The 22922-nt window shown below is 41.1% G+C and overlaps 1 protein-coding gene across 1 annotated transcript in view; it reads left to right on the top strand.

The window, feature by feature from the left end:
- Positions 1-22189, top strand: part of LOC131126447 (ephrin type-A receptor 3) — a 109349-nt gene extending 87160 nt beyond the window's left edge. The window contains exons 11-19 of the mRNA XM_058068979.2: positions 1179-1246; positions 1760-1885; positions 1982-2167; positions 13592-13653; positions 15834-16043; positions 17422-17571; positions 17729-17922; positions 18392-18529; positions 18625-22189. Coding sequence (XP_057924962.1) covers positions 1179-1246; positions 1760-1885; positions 1982-2167; positions 13592-13653; positions 15834-16043; positions 17422-17571; positions 17729-17922; positions 18392-18529; positions 18625-18724 — 1234 coding nt within the window. The 3' untranslated portion in view covers positions 18725-22189. The remainder of the gene's footprint in view (positions 1-1178; positions 1247-1759; positions 1886-1981; positions 2168-13591; positions 13654-15833; positions 16044-17421; positions 17572-17728; positions 17923-18391; positions 18530-18624) is intronic.
- The last annotated feature ends 733 nt before the right edge of the window (positions 22190-22922 follow it).

Genomic DNA, 22922 nt, shown 5'->3' with positions numbered 1-22922 from the left:
AAAACTACAAATGTAAGATAATAACTATATTTAGTTATTTATGAGTTTGCGTTTAAATTATAAGGTGATTCCAATATATTCAGTAATCCCTCATTAATTGCAGTTAATTGTTTCCAAACCCAAACGTGACGAGTGACATTTCCACATAATAGGATTCATTCATATAAATATTCATATATATATATATATTTACATAGTTAGAACATAGAAAACCTGTTTACAGACTTCTCGTTTTTTCTGACCATTTAATATGGAGAGTGAAAGAGTGAATTTACTCCCATCACAAACTTTGGGTCATACAGATGATTTTCTCTAACCATATTATATCTAACCATAAATAACATTAAAATGAATATTTTCTTGAAAAAAAACTTAATTCAGATGTACAATTTGCTATATTTAAGTATGCTGGAATTTACACTGAAAAAAATGATCTTAAATTACGTGATGTCTGTTAACATAACGCCTCATCGCTCATAATAACACAGTTTAAAGTGTAATTCAAATATTCTACTACTATTAAAGAGGTTTGTACTTTTTCTTGATTGACATAATCAGTTCATTTGGAGCTCTTAATACAATACATACAAAAGTATGTATCACCCTGTGCTGTCATGTATCTTTCTCTTCATTAAAAACAGTAAGTTGGCATATTTTAGACATAGTTCTAAATGGTAATCGTGATTAATTAATGCAGAGCGGATGAGCTGATACCTGCCCCTAAAGTTTATTTATTTGTTATTCTTATAAATTTTTTGGTGGTGCACATATATAGCAGTCTGTGTCTTTGACTTACTGATTTGCAGGAGAGTGTTTGTAATGTTTGTCAGTTGATTGTTTATACTTGGGTAAATTTAGGAATACTTCCTCGCCCTCTATTCTATGATTCTGTGGACGGAAAAAGTCATGCATTTTTTAAGGGGATGCTGCTAAGAGGTGGAAATAAAAAATAAATAAATAAGCTGATTCATGGATTAATTGAATAAATAATTGACAGATTAATCAATTATTAAAATAATCATTATTTTCAACCCTAGTGTAAAATACTACATACGTACAGCAATCTGCAATGATGTTTAATTGTTGTCTCGTGGAGTCTAAAATGAGCATGTGTGGGTTTTTTTGGTCTGTGAGTGTACGCATCAGGATTATAACGCAGATGGTTATTTGTTTGTCAGGCACTGTGGGTATATCAAAGCCAAGCAGGACCCCGATGAAGAGAAGATGCAGTTCCAGCATGGCCGAGGTAATGACACAGCAACATCACATGTTAATGGCCTTCACACACATAGATGGATGCATAATTATTGATTAAAAAACATGTTTTGACATGGTACTTCTATAATTAGCATGGATACTAATGCATTGCATTTCATTAAAACAAACTGGCTCAAGTTTTATTACAAATCTTGTTTCGTTCAGACACCTCCACTGAAACATTGGTGACATTTATGTTGGAAAAAACAGTTTTTTGCATAAATATCTTGTAGGACAAAGTTCCTCATGGGTTCCTGTTAACATGATGAGTCAGTTTATCACCACATTCTGCATAACAAAGTAGTTATGTGTCTAATTATGCCATCATTTTAACACCATCCGAGCAAAGTATTTTACCACGGACAGTCTTACTGCAGAGATGGCAAACACACAACTTTTATTAAACCCCATAAACCCAGTGTGCTCCTTTTCCTTTAACATTTATGAGATTTAGACACAAAATTGATGCATTCTTTATTATATTATATTTGCATGTTCACAGTCAAGCTCCCCGGCAGTAGGACCTACATCCATCCACACACCTACGAAGACCCCAACCAGGCTGTCAGGGACTTCGCTAAAGAGATCGATGCTACTAATATTCGCATAGAGAGAGTTATTGGAGCTGGTATGTTAACATCTTGAAAACATATTCATGCATTTTCCTCCAGGGTGTTTTAAAAGAAATAGTCTGGCTTCACTTTAAATCCAATATGATATTTAGGAGAGTTCGGGGAAGTGTGCAGCGGGCGGCTTCGTGTGCAAGGAAAGCGTGAGATCTACGTGGCCATCAAGAGTCTAAAGGCGGGATACTCGGATAAACAGAGGCGGGACTTCCTATCTGAGGCTTCCATCATGGGGCAGTTTGACCACCCGAACATCATCAGGCTGGAGGGCGTCGTCACGAAATGTGAGTCATGGTTTTATATGTGTTTAGCCGTTAATGTAATCATACGCACCCCTGGTTTTTACCACGTAGTAAGCAGCAGCAGGTGTGTGACTGTGTGCCACGCAGAAGAGCTGACCCTGGATCTGATAAAAGCTCTATTACCATGGTAACACCTTCATAAAGCATGGCAGTGGCGACAGTCTGCGCCCCTCAAGCAGCCACTTGTTTACCTCACATGATTGTGTTAGAGCCATCGTGTGTGTGTGTGTTGGGGGTGGGGGGGTGAGATGGGGGGGTAGATAGACACAGGCCTGGTTCAACAAGATAGCTGATTGGTTATCTGTGGCCCTCGCTCTCATAATCACTCTCTCTCTCTATCTATCTGCTTGTCTCATATGTCCATCTCACACTCCTGCCTTCTCTCTCTCTGTGTTCATCTTATCTTCTCATTTATCGCTGGCTCTTATTCTCTCCGTCCGCTGCCTCTTTCAGTCTGTCCTGCACTGCTCTTCATCTCGTATTTGCTGCCTTTTTAACAGCTCACTCTGTCACAGTGAATAGACACCCTTGTTGTTGTTCGAAAGGAATAATAAAACTCTTGATTTCTCATTGCGGTGTAGAATATTTAATATAACTTATTTTTTACTTTGATAGTGTGTGAGGGACGTGTTGGCACGACTGTGCGGTTTGTGAATTTTCCGATTTACATTGACAATGTACACAAAAATCTTGGCTTGGTATGCTTATATTTCCTGGATAGCATACAATATGACACACGTCTTTTTCATGTTATTAATATGCTAATAACGATATGCCCAATCACACATAAAGATTGAGATTGGGTGAAATGGCTTCCATGTTAACTTGGCTAAGGTGTGGTCATACGAACAGGACCGAGAACAAATCATGACGTCATTACCGAGAATATGCATCATGAATAAAGTTGCTGTGCACACGGCCTCTAACTTACTGTTGATATTGTTACGCCCTGTGTGGGTTCCCAGGTGACAGTTTGTCTATGTTCCCTGTCTGGGCTTTGGTTTCCTTTTTGGACACTCTTATTTTGTATTGGACTTCCTGTTTTCCCGTGTCTGCCTTGGTTGTCCTTATGTCCCACACCTGTCCCTAATTTGTGCTGTCTATTTAGTTCAGGTGTGTGCCTCTCCCTGCGTGGGATCATTGTCCTTTGTTCGTCTGCTACCTGAGTTGCTTTTTCTTCTGCTGCTGTTGCACAGAATAAATATTATTTACCTGCATTTGGTCCTGCTCTCTGCATCCTGGGGTCGAACCGTAAAGCAATGAAGCCCGACTGTGACAGATATTGTGATGATGGTGGCATTTTATTAAGGAAACCAAGTGAGCCAACATGCAACTTCAAGTAAATGTGGAAAACAATGGCACAAACCCGCTCAAGGGCCATGCGGCATTGAAGTTAATTGGTGTGTTCTGTTGACACGTTTAAATTGTTCACATAGACAAGTGCTCTACTTGAGCTGTATGTTTACGTATGGAGAACGGCAGATGCACACCTGACCATCTGTGGCGCATTTCACTACAGGAAACACACATTTTATGTTGCGAGTGGAAGCTAATTGTTGGAATAAAATACTTATTTTTAAAAATGAGTGAGGATGTACTCTGCAGTGCTCATCATGGCCAACTGTTTCCTTTCAATGCTTTGACTTTAACTCCTTTAACTCTAAGGGGAGAGAAGAAAAAGTTGTAAACACATTCACACATTAAATGCACACATAGTATAAATTCTTCAGTGGGACTCTGGCCAGCAACAAAAGAGCAACTGCATATGCATGAATATCAATAATTCATAACATCAATTGGATGTGGCTTTAGCCTCATGCATATTCATCACCATGCATTTAACAGATGAGAAACCATTCTTATTAATTGCCTCTTTCTTGCTTTGTCGAAATATTGTGGCCTTTGGTGTGCAGGATAGGGACTGTTTTTTTTTTGATAATTGAATTGTTTTGTTACTGTGACGAGCCCAATCAAAAATTAGAATAGACAACAGCGGTGGAACATAACACAAATGACTATAAATTGGTCTTTACGGTTATTGTTTGAAATGGCTTTTGACTGATGGTACACGCAGCATCAAGCTGTGTTAGCGCCAACATTACCGCTACTGATACAGTGCTTATACCAGATATTTTACAGCCCATAAAATGATCAAATAATGCATATTTATTATAAGATGTTGTGCTTGTATGTTCGTATCCCTCTACTTCTTTCGGTCCTGAGTATGTCCTTTTACAACAACTGTGTCTTTCCTGCTCTCAATTTTAATCGCACACTGCAGTAATAGTAGTAGTGCACAGGACTCGTGCTGCACTTTCTACAATCTGCATAGTGAGCTCAGATAAGAACTACTTGCTTCAATGGTAGCATCAAGATCAAAATATATTAATAAATCATGCTGTTTTTGTGGTTGAATACAGCCTAGTATTACTCAAAATATATGCATAATAGTTAAGAACTAAACTAAGTTAAATTAACTAAAAATACAAATATATGGCATTCAGGCCACTAGATGTCAGTAATGCTGCTGTAATGTTCGGTGCGACACATCGCTGGAACAATCGCTGGTCTTTTTCTACTGTTATGGCCGTAACCCATGCCATGCTGTAACTCATCTCTGAACCCCGACCACTACTTCGCTCCCGTACAGAACATATTTAAAGCAACACACCAAAGCACTAGCATTATTCATGTCTCAAATAGCATATCAACTGTTATTATGTCTACTATATTGGATAATACCAGTGCAAAGTTGTTAGTTCGTTAGTTAGAGCAGGGGTTAGTAGACTCTAATATTGTTAAAGAAAACATATTTTGATGGTCAAAAACAGATTTCCAATGTTCTGACTATGAAAAAAAATCATTTATTAATAAGGAATTCTACTTTGTGGAAATTCCTCAATCATCACAGTCTGGTGTGGAATCAATTAACCACGATAAACAAGGTGTTACTGTAGTCATTAAAACGTAACAAATAGGTCAGTAACCACTGAGACAGTCTACGGTTTGTATTCTGGCGCCAAGGAAGGACTCTATTGTACCTTTAATGGAAATAATACTTCTTACTCTCACTTTACCCAACCTGGTGTTGGTAACCACAATTGCGACCTGCAGGGGGAGCCAGCAAGAGTGTCCATTTAATTGGCGTCTTTCGTACCTTTAACATTCATTTATTCCTTTTTGCCTGTCGTCACGGCACATTGAGAGGGTGATAGAGCTCCTCTGAAACAAATCTCACAAACTGAACCATCATTTTACAGGTCACAGACTAAGGTGTGTATGTGTGGGCTGCCTGGCTGGGTGGGGGGCAGTTCCTGATGGGTCAATAATTCCTTCAGGGCCCTTTTCCGTGGCAGCAGCTGGACCCTTCACACCACCCTCAGTACGCAATCAGGCAGGCTGACCCAGCATGTACTGGGTCTCAGGTGGGTTCAAGGGGGGTGAGTTACTAACTAGACTTCACGGTGGAAAAGGTAATTGCAGTAACAGTCGTGCCGAAGTAAAGCTTGGAGGAATAGTAATGTTTCTTTAATGCTTAAACCATTGATTTATTTATATGATACCAGTTTAGAAAATACAGCATGTAAGCACAAAACAAGCAATATGAAAGCATGCACTAATAGCAAGTAATAACAAATGTTGACTGATGTGTACATAATTTCCATGCTAGTCATTGCATTTCATACTAATATCCAGATTTCACCTGACAAATAAACATAGTTAATGTACTTGAGCTGCGGATAATTAACTTCCTGATTAGTATTTCTGTATATAAATTAATGTAAGTGTCTCTTTTGTCCTATTCACTGCTTTATGAATATTTTACTGCTTCTTAGAGTGCCAGTGCAGGAAGGAATGTCAAATAAAGCAATTATACTAATTATAAATACACAGAAAAGTATCTCCCAAATCCATTGTGTTGCTTTTACAAAACTTAAAAGCATTAAAATGTATTGTTATAGGTGACACTAAAAGGGAGAAAAGCCTTTGGTGTTTATTGTAATTCAGCAAAGTAGTATTTTGTGCATTTTTCCCCTCAATTCTTGCATTTGTTATCTTTTATGTGTGTGTTCTGTCAGCTTACAAGCACAGAGGCCTCAGCTCCCATGCCGGGTGCCACTCTAATAAGCTTCTGTGCTGTCTGTCATCTGATTGCCGCTATTGTTATGCTAATTGGAGGGCCACATGCAGGAAAAGAGGGAAAAAATAGACCCCCTTTTCTTCATCTGCCCCTCTACACATAAGGAAAACGCTGTAATCTGCACACCCCCTCCTCGCTCTCCTTATCATCTCCCCCATCTCTAATTTGATCCACGAATGGCTCATGTGTTTTTAAAAGCGCTGCGACAATCAACTCATTGGAGAAAACCCTCAATTAGGGTGCTTGCATCAAACAGGTACGAGTCGAGATGCTCTACAAAGATGCAGTTAAAGCAGGAGAAACTGCACACAGGGTGTTTTTTTTTTCTCATACTTGTCCTCTGTCTTTGAAAACTAGTGATTAGCTGTAAACCTGCATGTATAACAATACAAAGAAATGGTCTGGGATTATTATTCATATGCAAATCTGCGGTGACAGGACTGCAGAGGCAAATGAGGGGGAGTTAAGATAGGAGGAAAAGGTGATGATGGTTGCAGGATGGAGGGAAGATAGAGGTGGGATGGTGGATGAGATGAGATAGGATAGGATACAAGAGCAAGGAAATTAGACAAGATAGGACTTGAGAACAAATGAGGGCGTCAGCGAAGATATGTGCAGAGATTTGAGTGTGCAGGAGGGGCAGGAAGGCGAGAGGACGGATGCCAAGGAGATGAACGTGAGGAAATGAGAGGAGGAGAAGGTGGAGAGAGGCGAGGAGATAAGCTTATTGAGTTTCTGTCTACCTGTTTCACCACATGCTTCCCCCCCAACCCCACGGCCTTACATGGAGCTTCCCAGAGATTTTTCCTGTGTTTAAAGCATTGTATCATTTAGTCCAGGGTCTTAACATGAATAGTGCACTTATTTCATTTTCTCTTTTCTACTTTGGGCTTCATTCAATAACACCCCGATTGAGTCCTCACATGCACACACACACACACACACACACACACGCAGCCACTCATAATATAATTGTATGCATGTGGACACACACTCTTCACTTTCATGTACACTCACAGCAGTGCACGTGCACACAACTACAGGCACTCTAATGTAATTTAGCAGGTACAATGCATGCGTGGTATCCTGGGGAAATACAAAAGCCACGCCCCATTGAACTCATCAGTCAGACACTAAGGCCCTGTTACCACACGGTAACGCTTCTGAGATTTTTTTTTTCTGGATCGGCGATTCATTTTGGAGAAAACGACAAAATATCAGTGGAATGTCAACTGGGGTCAGTCATGCTAGTAAAAATATTCAGCTATTATGTTGGCGTGTCGGTAGCACTCACTTCTGGTCACGTGACGTTGACTGGTCAGTGACATCATAGTTTTTAGAAAATGTGGGTTACTTGTTGACATGTCAACCACGAGCCAGCGTTTTCAGATTTTCACACTCTTCAAAAAACCCAGAATGCTGAAACGATAATATACTTTGTTATTTTCACCTGAAAACCTTTCCATGTGGATAACCCATAAGAAACTAAAAGGAGACTTCAATTTCATTGAAGAAGAAACTGAGGGCAGTAAGAAGCCAGGCTCTTGAAGAAAGTTCAGATTTTATAGCAAATGTTTGTTTGTGCATCCACAAACCCTCTCTTTTCAATTAAGTCGCATATACAGTACAGTCTACAAAAGTGAATTACAATCAGGTAGCATTAAGTGCAGTGGCTGTAGGCAACCTCCTGTTGTGGTTTTTATCAACCCCGCAAAATGGCAGTATCATTAGAAATATTATGGGTGGTCAACACCTCTGCATGTGCTTTAAAACGGCATATTCTTGTTTACATCTAACTCATTAGGGTATTAATGCTGACTGAGCAGTTTACTCCTCACTGGTATTACATGTTATTGGTTGGTTCTTTTGCTGCTGTGTTTTAAATTTTACACTGCTGGAACTCAAGGAGGTTTTAAGTAGAGCTTCAAAATGCCAAAAGAAAAAAAAAAGAAATGAGAGGAAGACAAAAATGTTTTGAGTAAGCAATTCACTCCAAACAAGCTGAAATAGGCTGTTCATCAGATAATCAAATTCAAGTTTAAGACCAAATGTAAACAAAAATCCCCCATTCCTCCCCCAAAAAATAGAAGTACAATATTCATAAAATAAATCATTAATGAGTGAGTGTCTGCACCATTCTGATGTCCATTTTTGGAAACATCACTGGCCGTGCATCCCCACATGTTCTCAACTGGATTTAGATCAGGGGAACACACAAGACGGTCTAAAAGAGTAACATTAGTCCTCTGGAAGAAGTCCACTGCTAGGCGGACATTGTAAACTGCAGAGTTGTCCTGCTGAAAAGCCTTCAGTCATGAGGGATACCCCTGCAACATCTCCACACAACCACCGTTTGACTCCCCTGCATAACCTGAAGCTCCAACATTCCATTGAAAGAAATATATTTACATATGTTTCATGGTATGTGTTTCAAGATGCAAACTTAATATCATTTTCACAAATGGCATATACTGTAATATGTTTCGTTTTGGAGCCACACGCCTGCGCAGTGTGAAGGAAAGAAAGAGGGGGACACTACCCAAGACATTAGAACAAGACACAAACCGGGATGCAATACAATAAGCCATCGGTGACTGATTTTGAAAGGCATTTATCAGCATATACCAATCATGAATATTGGCCAGTACACCAAGATAATGACAATACCCGACAGAAAATGACATTCAATCCATATTTTTGCAAAAAAAAACAATTTTAAAGCCTGTAGTCTTAAACTTTTGATCAGCTGATGAACAGTCTATTATACTTTAATGGTGGTTTGCAATCAATTGCTTACTCACATTTCTTCTTTTTTCATTTTAAAACTCTGCTTAGACCCTCCTGAAGATCCAGCTTGCAATTTTCTAACTAGTCTTAACATTTGGATCATTTTGTTTGCAGCGGTTTTAGGGGGCACTCACATTTGAATGAGTTCCAAGCATCCTATTCCACCCTCTTCCTGGTCTGAGCATGCAAACGATACCCCACTAATACACACGCAAAACAAAGAAGAACGTTATGTTACAAAACCAGGGTTTGGAAAAACGTCTGATTTCACTCAGCAGTTCAACAGGAATACAGCAACAACAGCATTCATTAAATCCTAAGTTCTCTTTTGTGACGAGCACGTGCGACAGACATGCACATTATCCAGACAGAAACAGCATTTTTTACTGTGTAACTTTCACTTTTTAATTGTAACTTTAATTGTGGCAAATTGTGTCGACCACCCTTGGTAACATATGCTAGCCACTGGTGGTGTTCCTAAATTTTTTGGTTGAAAAAAAATGTCATTTTGAGCCGGTGACATACAGCAGTTTTAATATTTTTTCCTTTACACCCACTGCAATGCATTATTCAAGTTAAAAACAAGTTGTTATATAAAATGACTTTCTCTTTCCAAAAAAATACCCTCTTTACTAAAATGACTCTCTTTCCAATTTTCACCTGCTTCCAATTAACACCCACCCACTTTGCTTTGGTAAATAAACTCCCTGGCTATAATTACAGCATTTACGGCGGGATTGGTTGTGCATGCTCAAATACTAGTTACTAGGAATAGTTGTTCCAGCTTTTGCCAATAGCAAGCCGTGTGAAGGCATGGAAAACGGGGCATATTTCACACACAAACACTCACAGCGACACACAAGATTCTGATGATCGTCGTTTTATGGCCAAGAAAAGAAAGACAACACTTACTTCCACTTAATGAAGCGCCGTAAAGACGAGCAAACTTGTCTCTGATCCATTCAATGACACACTCCACCTGGCAGAATGTCAATAGCCAATCTGCAGATACACACACACAGGCCATTTAGCTCTTTGAATTATTTCTAAGCACGATGAAAAGCAATAAATGGGAGTGAATACGAACGTGATTAGTTAATTATGTGCTTTCAGGAGGAAATTGACAAGTGTTTGACGAGTGCTTCATGACAAGCTCCATCCTGCATGTGTGTGCTATTTTTGTTTGAAAAGTGGATGAAGTCGCTCTGCGAAATGAAAAGGATTCATTGTGTTGCAGTGTGTGTGTGTACGTATGTGCATTGGAGTCAACGAGAAGAGTCGTGTGGTGTGTGTGTGTGTGTGTGTGTGGTCAACATTATTGGTAAGCTCTGTTATCCGTCAATTGCAAGGATAATTTAGTATGGCAGGTGTCCAGATGATGGCTGCTGATGGTGTGTGTCACTGCAAGTGCGTGTGTTGATCGTGTAGACTGAGACAACAGGATGAATGTGTTTCATTGTACCTCTCTCTTCCCACAGCTAATACTGCGGGGCCTGCAGGTAATGGTCTATACTTCACTGGCAACAAATGAGTTTGCACACATGACACATGGAGCAGACACACAAAAGCCAGGTTTCATAGCCATAATTTATCCTGATTTCCTATAGAATGTCAGGTTTTTACTCCTGTAGACAGGAAGGTAGCAGAGATGAGGATGCTGAGGTTTTCATTGGGAGTGACCAGGATGGATAGGATCAGGAACGAGTACATCAGAGGGATATTACATTACGTTAGATGCCTTGGCGATAAAGTCAGAGAGGCCAGACTGAGATGGTTGGGACATGTCCAGAGGAGACATAGTCAATATATTGGTAGAAGGATGCTGCGTTTAGAGCTGCCAGGTAGGAGGCGTAGAGGAAGACCAAAGAGGAGGTTTATGGATGTAATGAAGGAGGACATGAGGGTAGTTGATGTGAGAGAGACAGATTCAGAAGACAGGGTTGGATGGAGGAGATTGATTTTCTGTGGTGACCCCTGAAGGGAAAAGCCCAAAGAGGAAGAATATTTATTTATATCTCAAATATTCATTTATTTATTATTTATAAATATTATTTTCAGTTGTTGATTTATTGTTTTCCCTTTATTTCAATTTTTTTGCTACATATTCAAATTTTCTCTATTAGAAGATGGTAACATTCAAATCCAGGAAGTGAACAAAGTATCAGTAATTGTTACGACAGAAGGGGTAGGATAAAATAAGCTCTCCTTCTTCTGACTCCTTTTCAGCCATTTTGAATTGTGCAAGACTAATGTAACTTCAATGTAACTTGTTAAGCAGATCCGAAATAAACCAAACCGTTTCCTTGACCATTTATTTTCACTGAAAAGCCAACTTACACACCAACACACAGATCACGGGCTGTAAAGAGTCACACTCTTTTCCATCAGAGTAAATCTGACACTAACTGTTGTTTGAGCACTTTTGTTGCATCCTTTTTCACTCACCATGCCCTGAAACCAGTTCTCCTTCACACATACACAAGAACGTGGACACAAAGCACCAAATACCACACAAGCACAAAGAAACACACAATCCAGGGACCGCGTGTAGATAAATGCGACCAGCAGTTCTCACCCCCAGCAGAAGAAAATCCAATTCTCTTTCACTTTTATCCCTGAGACTAATGTTACTGTCAAAGAAGACACCACCACTAGAGACCCCGTGTGTGTCCTTTGCGCTGTGTGTGTGTGTTTGTGTTTGCTGCAGTGAGATAGTGAATTCATTTAAGTTGATGCATTGCTGTCTTTACCTGCAATCTAACTCAAGGCCTCTGTGGTGTTGTTCTGTTTTTCCGTGACAAGATTGCCACCCCGGCTCCTTCGCGTCTGCTTTCCATCTCCTCTCCTCATTCATATCTGTTTCTCATTTCTCTGTGTCATCTTCTGTTTCATTTGCTCACTCTTTCATCCAGTACTCCCATCTCCTTCCCTTTGTTTTTAATTATCATTGCCACTCTATCTCACCTCAGGTCGTTCTCATCTGTTGTCCTCTTCTGGCCCTTCTCATCCCCGTCTCCTCTCCATCCCATTGCTTCTAATTCCCTCTCATTGCCATCACTTGTCCTCTCCTCCTCCTCTCCTTCACATCTTACTTTGCATTTCTTCTAATTTTCCTTTCCTCACACCTCATTTCATGTTCTTTTTTCACCCCTTCCTTGTTTACTACAAATTCTTTTAAAGGGCTGGCCCTTTAAGGCTGGCACCTTCTCATGTGTTCTCACCCCTTTCCATTTCCTTTCATTGTCATCTCTTCTCCATTCCTTCCCATTACATCTTATTCCCATTTGTTTTGCATGTTTCCGCAACCTGTCCCCTTCTTTTTGTTTCATCATCCCCATCTCTTCTTCTTCTTGTCATCCACTTCTCCTTTCTTGTCAAACACCTTCCCTTCCCATTGCTTTAGATTCTCATTCTAATTGCTTCTCATTTATTCACCATTATCTTCTAATTTTCCTCACTTCTCATCCCATCCCCCCTCCTTATTTCATCCCCAATTCATTCCCATTATATATTTTTCCTCATCTCATCTACATATTCTTCTCATCTGTTCACATCTTGAGTCTCGTCTCATGTCCTCACCGCCCTATCTCCGTCTCATTTTTTCAGTTTCACTGATTATTTTTCATTTTTTGAAGATGAAAATGATATTTTCATCTGTCTTCTTACTTTTTCTTGGCTCATGACATTTCCAAGTCAACAAATTGACAAACCAATTGTAAAAGGTCAAAGTAAACATTCCTGTCACTTCTCTTTCTCATTTAGGTCTTCTTTCCTTCTCATCTCTGCCACCAACCTTGTATTTCAAACTGCACTTACATCTCAATAGCTTTGTTGTTAAATGAAACATCATAGCCACAACCTGTTGCCAATAAATACAATAAACACACACACAATATTTAGTGATTGGCAAAGCAGGGCTGTAGGGGGTCATCAGCAGGGACAACTGCTGTTTTTATCCCATGTATGTGTGTACGTGTGTGCATGATTGCGGCTACTTTGTTAATCATTTGTAAGCCCTAACAGATGCCAAGCAGGGGAGCAGAGGGCACAGGGCCTGTCAGTCAACCTTACTCACACATACATGTGCAGGTGCACAGCGATCCAACCGCAACAGCCCCACAGCCCCACAGCCACACCAGCCTTCCCTTGAGGCTGATTAGTATGCATGAGATCTCAGGAGGACCCCTAAAACCCTCTCATACACACACATAGATATTGTGGTGGATCGGTCCATTCTAATTATCTCCTGGCGTTTATGGAGAGGCTTGATTAGAAGCTGTCACTGTGACTGATGACGACACGCCACGTTATCCCCCAGAGAGACACAACCGAGGGTGGGGATGGGGGATCGTAGCTAGAGAAGAAGGCTGGTCACAGCTGTGGGCTGCACCACTTCTTCTTCTGTCCTCTTTATAGTCCACCTCTTTGTTCCACATAATTGCATGTCATTACAGCTTCCTTGTTATGTCTCTTTTTAGGTAAGCCGGTGATGATCATAACGGAGTTCATGGAGAATGGATCACTGGACACCTTCCTCAAGGTGAGTCACAACGGCTGCTTGCTTCAGCAGGAAGTAACACAGCATGCTCTGACTTTCAAGATCAGGGCTTTAACCCCTTTTGCAATATGATGTCCCCGCTGTAAAGTGGTCCAAATTATACTTTGTTTCCCAAAAAATCGCTGCAGCTTACATCCGGCAAATATTGTCAATGTTCACCAAGGACTTCATTTGGAAAATAGTTGAACTCCTGATTCAGTCACTTCTTTATTTTATCATAACAGATATTATTATTTTACAGAAAAAGTACACCCTTTAAAGTTACACTTAAGGTAGAAACTACATGAAATGATCATCTAGACTAGAGGTCTCAAACACATCTTATATAGGGGCTGATAGAGTGGGTGCCTGGTTGAGGCTGGGTCGTATCCAGTATCCATTCATCCATTTTCTACACCGCTTATCCTCATGAGGCTCGCGGGCATGCTGGAGTCTATCCCAGCTGTCTTTGTGCGAGAGGCAGGGTACACCCTGGACTGGTCGCTAGCCAATCACAGGGCACATATAGACAAACAACCATTCGCACTCACATTCATACCTATGGACAATTTGGAGCCGCCAATTAACCTAAAATGTTTTTGGAATGTGGGAGGAAACCGGAGTACTTGAAGAAAACCCACACACAAGGAGAACATGCAAAGTCCACATGATGCCAGAGGGGGGAAATCGAACCCGGGTCTCCTAGCTGTGTGGCGCTAACCACTTGTACAGCTTGCAGCCCCGTATAAAGTATTCTACAAAAAAGGGATTACAAAAAAAAGTGCCAGTGGTACAATCTTCTGATTAGGTTGGCCAAGGAATTGTTTTCACATAATTTAGATGTAAAACATCAAAAGACAGATGTTACATATGTAGAATACCACAGCTGAAATAGCTGCCGTAGTAGAAATACTAACCATCAAACTAGATTAGCAAAGCCCTGACTGATTCATGTTACAAGAAAATCACTGGCGTGCTCCAGAGCATGGCCCAAAGCAAAATAAAGACCAATCTCATCAGCACCACTGAGGCAAAGTAAATGGGAAGTGACAGACTAAAACGACCAAAACGGAACACAGTTACAAAATGACACACTGGAAAAACAAAAAAATGTTGTGTGTAGCAGTTTGTATTTTAATGAGGGTCGTAAAGAGTGTCCACAGTGCCTCAATATAATAATATTTTATGTTTTTTACAGCTGATCTGTGCTCCAGGCATCCATATGTGTCTTTAATTATGCTGACCATTTATTAAACAGCCGTCCCTGAGAAAATACAAAACCACTGATCTGTCAGGGAAGGTCCCCCCCACCACCACCACCACCATTATTCTCATCTTACTACCCTTGTTGTTTTGCCTTCTCACTCATCCACAATTGCAACAAAAGTGTGCAAGTCTTTACTTATATTTCCATCTTTCCTCATTAGTCTCTTTCCCAGGTTTTTCTACCCTTCCTCTCCAACAGCCTGGCATTACAATGTGGTGGGCAGATTGATAGAGGAAGTCTGTAGGTTTGTTAGACACTCCAATCAATCAGCATCTAACAAAACCACCAGCTAATTAACTTACTATGCAGCTGCTCAGGGGCGGGTGAGGGTGGATGGCAAAGAAGTATAGTTGTTGGTAAAAGGGGGCGTGTGCAGATTCAGGAAGATGATGGATGCCGGATAGATGCACATATGGACACTGAATCCACATAATAAAGAGTTCTGTCTTGGAGACAAGAAACCAAGGAAAGACAGAGATGGATGGAGAGACATCGAAACAAAGGGAAGGAGAGATTAAATGAAGGGGAGAGGGTGACCGATAACATGGATGGTTTTTTAACGCGGGCCGTTGGCCCATGGCAGAAATAATTTGCAGAGGAAGGTGAGCTAGACTGCCATCGATCAACAGGCTTTGCTCCCTGCCAAAGACGCAAAAACTGGAATCCAGTGAGCTCCGCTTGAGCACATTCAGGGTCCTCCATTGCTTTCCAGTAGAAGAAATTCATCATTCATTGACACCCTGCAGATAGAGGCCAAAGGGCAAGGTTAGCCAGCGCCAAACGGCACCTTTTTAATTGTTGCTCAGGGACACTTCAGAGGGGTGAATTTCCCTGTCAGGATGTTATCATTACATCATCCTGCCGTTGCTGCATACACAGTGTATTAATTCATCTTTCTCCTTGTCTCGCCCTGCAGAAACACGATGGCCAGTTCACCGTGATCCAGCTGGTCGGCATGCTGCGTGGCATCGCCTCAGGCATGAAGTACCTGTCAGACATGAGCTACGTTCACAGAGACCTCGCTGCACGAAACATCCTGGTCAACAGCAACCTGATGTGTAAGGTGTCTGACTTTGGCCTCAGTCGGGTTCTGGAGGACGACCCAGAAGCTGCATACACAACCAGGGTAAGACACACTCATGTGGTCTAACACTAATGCTGCATTGTTGTTGCAGTAAAGAGCATATACTGTGAAGCACAGATGAAGATTAACACTCAAAGATCATTGTGTCATGTCATTATTGTGCCACAGTCCCATTTGAGCCACTCAAATTAGCTACGAATCGTGGAGCGTCACCGGCTCACACAGTTGTGGTGTCCACCCAACTAAACACACAGCAACACAATAGGTGGATAAAACAGACAAGACAATACCAATGCATAATGTAGACTATTAGCCAACTACTATGTGTAGGTGAGTTCTTACCATGTATTTTCCAGCCATTTACAAAAACATATACTGTATTTCACGCCTTGGCTGGTTTGCCCAAGAATCCTTTGACTTGATAGATCTTCAGTGTTCAGAATGCTAAACACTAGGCACCGTATCATATAGCAGCTGCATGCAAGCAAAGTTTTTTGGTCACATCACCATCCTTGCACAGAGCCTGACGTCAGTGAGTTAAGCTACGGCGGAGCAGCTCATCTAAAATGCCCACAAGGAGATGGCATTATTCATATGCATAGGAAGAACTGTCGAGGTTGTTATTTTTAATATGGCATTAGCATTGCCCTGGGAGGGGTGCATCAGCCGCAGACAGCTCTATTGCAATCAGACACACACCCACTGATGTCAGGAGACGTCAATGGGGAGCTGGAGGCGCTGGGAGGAAGGGGGGCGGGGCAGGAGACAGAGGTGAAGATGCGGAAGACATCGAGAGAGAGAGCACGAGAGAGAGAGGAGCGGGAATCAAATAAGGCTGAAAGGGAACAAGGGAGGGGATCCAGTGAGAGCAGTTAAGAGATAACAGAGGATGTTTGGGGACGGGCAAGGGGGCGATGGAAACAAAAGTACAGTGCAGAGTCACTTGGCAGCTTTGTCTTCTATTTGACTTTGACCATGCAGAGACAGGGAATGCTTGGTGGTGCAGAGGCAAGGGCCGCATGTTAAAAGGCTGACTGGAGCCTTGGTGGTAATATATACAGTATATATTATGTGTGTTTGTGTGTGTGTTACGTGGAGCGAGAAGGCAGGGGTCTCTGTTGTGTCTATACAGTGGGGCTTTATAGAATGTATTTGATCTGTGCAAGCACATCAACAACAAGCATGAAAGCAGAAAAGGAAATTTGGCAGCACTAGGACGACGTGCAGGAGTAAACACATGGATGCCCTTGATGACAACACAGCACTCAGCTTCCCTGCAGCCTCGGCATATTATTGCTTTTCCTTTATTACACCACCAAATCCCCATGACTCAAACAGCATTTTAATATTTACACTATATCAAGCATCAAATTCAGGGTGACATATTTTGTGTTGCTAAGAAAATCTTAACTATTTACAGGGAGGGAAGATCCCCATTAGGTGGACAGCTCCAGAGGCCATCGCCTACAGGAAGTTCACCTCAGCCAGTGACGTATGGAGTTATGGTATTGTCATGTGGGAGGTCATTTCATACGGCGAGAGACCCTACTGGGAGATGTCCAACCAGGATGTGAGTTACAATCACATATGCAAGCTCATGCCTCAATGATAACCTTCACACACCATTAAAGTTGTGGTACTGTTGGGGATTAGCACGCTGTAAAACACTGCACAGAAAACTATGCATTCAGCTCCACTTAAACCTGATGTGTTTGCCTCCTTTGCAGGTTATCAAAGCAATAGACGAGGGATATCGTCTCCCTGCACCCATGGACTGTCCAGTGGTACTGCACCAGCTTATGTTGGACTGCTGGGAAAAAGGACGCAGTGAGCGACCCAAGTTTGGCCAGATTGTCACAATCCTGGACAAGCTCATCAGAAACCCTGCCAGCCTCAGAGAGCTGGCCAACAGCCCAGCAGGGTCAGTTGGACCGAGCTGAAAACATAATTACTGCTTTAGATTTCATTTGCAACCTATTTGAGGGCTAGAAAACAGTCTCATTTTTCAGTCTCATTATTGCTACTGAGAAACAAGTACAGGGATGTTGCAAGCAGATGCTGACCACAAAAAAAAAAAATGCTGCGATTAGACGAATGCCATAGTTCGCACAGTCCAAAAATTGTACATCCGGTTATGACCTACTATTTATATTTGTATCTTATTTCATTTAGCCAGTTTTGTGCTTCAGAATGCTTAATTTAGGCAAAATAAAGTAACACTTGCTCTAATACAAAGCAGTGTTCGACCACAGCATTATTTATTTATTAAAATGTTTTTTGGAAAAGCAGTGATAGAGTGAAGCCACGATGTTTGCAACTCAAAGTGCTAAGGAACGGCAGTACACAGACTGTGCAGATGGACCAATCTACTGTGCTTTGTATCTCAACAGTGAGGAGCCAACCACTCCAGAATTCAGCGTGAACACAGTGGATGAGTGGTTGGAGGCCATTAAGATGGGCCAGTATAAGGACAACTTTTCCAGTTCTGGTTATGTCAGCTTAGACTCAATCCTCTACATCAGTATCAGGTGAAGATGCCGTACATATTGAATGATCAATAAACCATTTATAAGAGATTCTTCTCACAGTTATATACACCTGCTTTTTTTTGTATTCCTTGCAGTGAATTGTCCAAAATGGGTGTGACACTTGCCGGCCACCAGAAGAAGATTTTATCAAGTGTGCAAAGCCTGCAGACCCAGGGGACACACATCCAAGTATAACACTTTCCACATTAATGCACACTGAGACAGAGCCAAGAAGGTGGACGCTTGTGTTAAGATTACCACCACTAAAACGGAGACGTCGACGTATACTCTCTGCTTGCTCCTGCATTGGTTTTGTTAGGAGGACAACAAGGACACCTGAATCCTTCACATTCTTGCACCGTTCCTTCCCACTTTCATGGACACTACCAGCTTTGGAGTCGCAGCAGCAGCAGTAAAAGCACCGATATGGAGCAACACCTAGAACATTAATTTACATCACTCAAAGACTAAGAAAGGAATGACAAAAAAACTAATTAGAATCTAAATATCATGACTGTCTGTGAGGTCTACGGTTGGTTTTGTTGTACTCTTATTTCTGATTCAATGTACATGTGTAGATATATGTTTATAGGGGTGGTGTGTCCCACCCCTGTTGAGATGGACCTAATGTTTGTATTGGTGGGGAGGATTTCTCAGCGATGCGCAGATGAGGGAGCCAAGATCCTGAAAGACATGAATGTTTGGGTGTGAGGTGGGAGATAGAACTGGACCTAAAGTCAGATGGTATAATGACGGGTTACACTTGACAAGGACAAGGGCTTCCCTCGTGATGGCAAGCAGACACACTTCCATCAAATTATATTCATGATGTGCAAAGAACATTTTTCTTCCATTACACTGTTCCAGAGCAATGTAGGTCATCAGAAGCATTTGCCCCCTTGAAGATAGTAGTGTTTTTTCCCCCAAACAACCTCCTAAAATGAAGTCATTATTTAAACCTCATAAACAACTTATTTAAATCAGTCACTGGGTAACTTTGACAGCAAAAGTTATCAGTTGATTTTCTGGTGAAAAATAATGATTTAATATGTTTTATTATATGGAAGTCTAAAGGACAGAGAGTGGCATAAACGTACAGTATATATGATTGTATCATAGTGTAAAATATGTACAGCGTTGATTTCCAATGTTAGAATGTTTGTAATGATGATGATGCTTTTATCATTAGGAAAAAGAGATTTTGGAGTGCTTGTTGAGGGGAAGGTCATGAAATGGGAAAAAAATGAAGGTTCTTTATTTGTTTGAACGAAGGAATGTAGCATGGGTGAAAAGTCTGATCTTTAATTAACAGACGACAATGACCGCAGTTTCTAACACAGAATGAGTAGAATGGGCTTGAATGGGCTCTAAACAGGATTCCCATTGCATTCGCTGGTTTTACATACATACATACAGACAACTCTGATGTGCACAAGGATTCTAGTTATTACTGCCATGCATATATACAGTTCACCAAACTCACTCCCAAATTGTCTAACCATGTAACCCAAATGTATAAAAGTCATTGCTACAAGTGCTACGAGGCTTTTTCCATTTACAACATGGATATGTATTTAAACAGCAATTAAGGGTTTGGATGTTGTTTTATAGCCCCTTGCAAAATCAAACATAGAAATCATATTGGACAGAAAAAAGCTTTCACTGCCAATTGAGGATGTTTGGGGATTCTTTTGGCTCATCCTATTCATGCAAAAGTAATAGAAATATAATTTGAAGATAAATGGACTGTCCTAGGGCAAGGAATCTTAGTAAGTGAACCCATTTTCTTTAGCAATATGTACATATTTACCTCTATTGTTATTGTACAGTTCCTCCAACTACAAACAATTGAATGTTTTGAGAGTTTAGTGTCAGGCGTTGGATTAACCCCATTTAATACCGTACTGGGGGCTCCACAGTGGTTAGCGTGCAGGCCACACAGCTAGCAGGCCCGGGTTCGATTCCCCGCTGTGCAGTTTGCTTGTTCTCCCTGTGCATGTGTGGGTTTTTCGGTTTCCTCCCACATTCCAAAATCATGCTAGGTTAATTGATGACTCCAAATTGTCCATAGGTATGAATGTGAGTGTGAATGGTTGTTTGTCTATATGTGCCCTGGGATTGGCTGGCGACCAGTCCAGGATGTGCCCCGCCTCTTGCCCAAAGACAGCTTGGATAGGCTCCAGTATGCCTGCGACCCTCGTGAGGAGCGGTATAGAAAATGAATGAATGAATGAATACCATACTTACTGAAATATAAGGCAAACCTGAATATCAGATGATCCTTCTTTTTCAATACTCGTTTTATTTTAACTGCTCGACAGATTGATTAGTCTTCCACATTGATCTGCATTATCCTAAAATATAAATTTTTCCCTTGTTGTCGACTCTTTGAGCCACTTTTTTGGTGGTTTTTTGGTTGCCCCAAGCAGCATAGAAGTTGGATGGACTATTTCCCCAAACGTATACGATTTTGGTTATGAAACGCAACTGTGCTTATGGTTTTAGTACATGATCAGTACATGGGCAGATAATTGTGAAGTTGAGAATACTGGCCTAAAGTCTGCCCAGTGAAGGAGTGGAGCTTGGTGAACTAACTGTATTCTTTATGTCTTTTTAAAAAATGCAAATCAATGGAAAATAAATTACTACACACCAATAGCCAAATACACATCATGTATCTCACTACTCCCAGCCACAGCAGTATTATGTATACCACTAACGTATTCTGACATTGTGAGCACATTCTACTCATACTAACTTATGACTTCAAGGGGTTGGCAGAATTCCCTCAAATGCTTGGCCTTGAGAATGCCTTATTTTGCTGATCGTTTTGTTGGTCTGTAAAGCCGATGATAGAAGTAAAGTGTGTGTACAGGAAGTATTTATCTGCTCTTGAGATGATCTTGCATCAACACACTTATTTTCAAACACCAATAAATCTTGGTTTCGATATTTGGGGGGCGAGTTTGCATCATAAGGTACATAAAAGTTGCAGAAACTTGGTGATGATGATGACTGTGTATGTGATTGGATCTACTGCAGCGGTTTCTTGTGTGAGCGTAAGGTGGGCCTCCCCTGGGAGACTGCAGGTGGCACAGAAACTTTAGAAAAATCAAGAAAAACATTTTCAACCCTGCTGTGTGAACTTCAGTTATGTTAAAAGATTTTATCTTCAGATTTTATAGTGGTTGATTGTTAAACGGAGTCTGGGGTAAAGGAGGCCGCTGCCATATTATATTCTCCAAGGGGAGGCTCACTGTGCCACACTTTGAAAACCCATGATCAATTGTCTGTGTTGTCTTTTCTACAATTATAATTATCAATAATTTTTACAGTGTTTTCAACTCTAATTCCAGAATAATGATGATGACATGCCCACATTGATGCTTGAGCCTCAAAGATGTCCCGACGATTCACTAGGTAGAAGTCAACAACAGTACGGCTTGGTTTGGCGTGATCTCACACAGTCTTTGTCCTCCATCTCCTTGATTGACTCTCACCGGAAGTTCCTCTCATTTCTCCTTTTTTTGGCCACCCAAATAATGTTGATGGACCACCAAGCTTCAAATTTCTCCTCTGTCTTGTGTGTTGTAAAGGGTGTAGGCATTCTCATGTCTTTCTTGTTGCTGTAATAAATATGCTAATATTTCTAATTTCTCAGCCGCAGCCTGCATTGTCTCGTTCTTTTATTTTCAACACACTGTAATTCACACACACAATTCCAGAGAGAGTGTATAATAATTCAAAGTGCTTTTACAGGAAAGTAATATGAGAACCTGGCTTAATTATTTTTGCTGCGAAAAAGCCTCAAAGTATCAAATGTTTGGGTGAGTGCTGATCGGGCAGCATTATGGAGGAAAATATCCCTCAATATTTGTGCACGGCAAAATGTGTCCAACCTGCTGCCACATTGTGTGCTGTGGTCCTTCAGGAGAGATAATTCTGTCTCCTGGGACTGGGAAGGTCAGTGACTCCTGGCCTTAGTTAACCCCTTAATGCAGTGTCCCAGTTGCTGTCGCTCTATGTTACTGCCATTACACCTCATTTAGCCCATCATATTAGTCTCCCTATTCCCCTATCACTCGCTCTCTACCGCATAGACACACACACACACAGGGCAAAACATACACAAATCCCTGGGACTGTTCTCCATTTCCTCAATATCTCTGTCCTACTACTCCCTACCCTAATCTTTCCACTGGCCTCATGCATTCCCATCCTCTCCGTGCCTATCCATCGTGTGCAGGCAGACAGAAAGGTTGAGGCTCGTTTTCTGACCTTGACTTGACTGTTATCTTCTCCCCCATTTTCTAATTTTCCCCCACCGCCATCCATCACGCCAAAAAGTTTGCCCCTCATGCATTCCCATCATCATATAGTTTAGATGCTGTTA

This window comes from Doryrhamphus excisus, linkage group LG6 (assembly GCF_037039965.1).
Source record: "Doryrhamphus excisus strain RoL-2023G ecotype Guam linkage group LG6, RoL_Dexc_Guam_v1.1, whole genome shotgun sequence".
Lineage (NCBI taxonomy): Eukaryota > Metazoa > Chordata > Actinopteri > Syngnathiformes > Syngnathidae > Doryrhamphus > Doryrhamphus excisus.
This window is presented reverse-complemented; position numbering and strand designations above follow the sequence as displayed.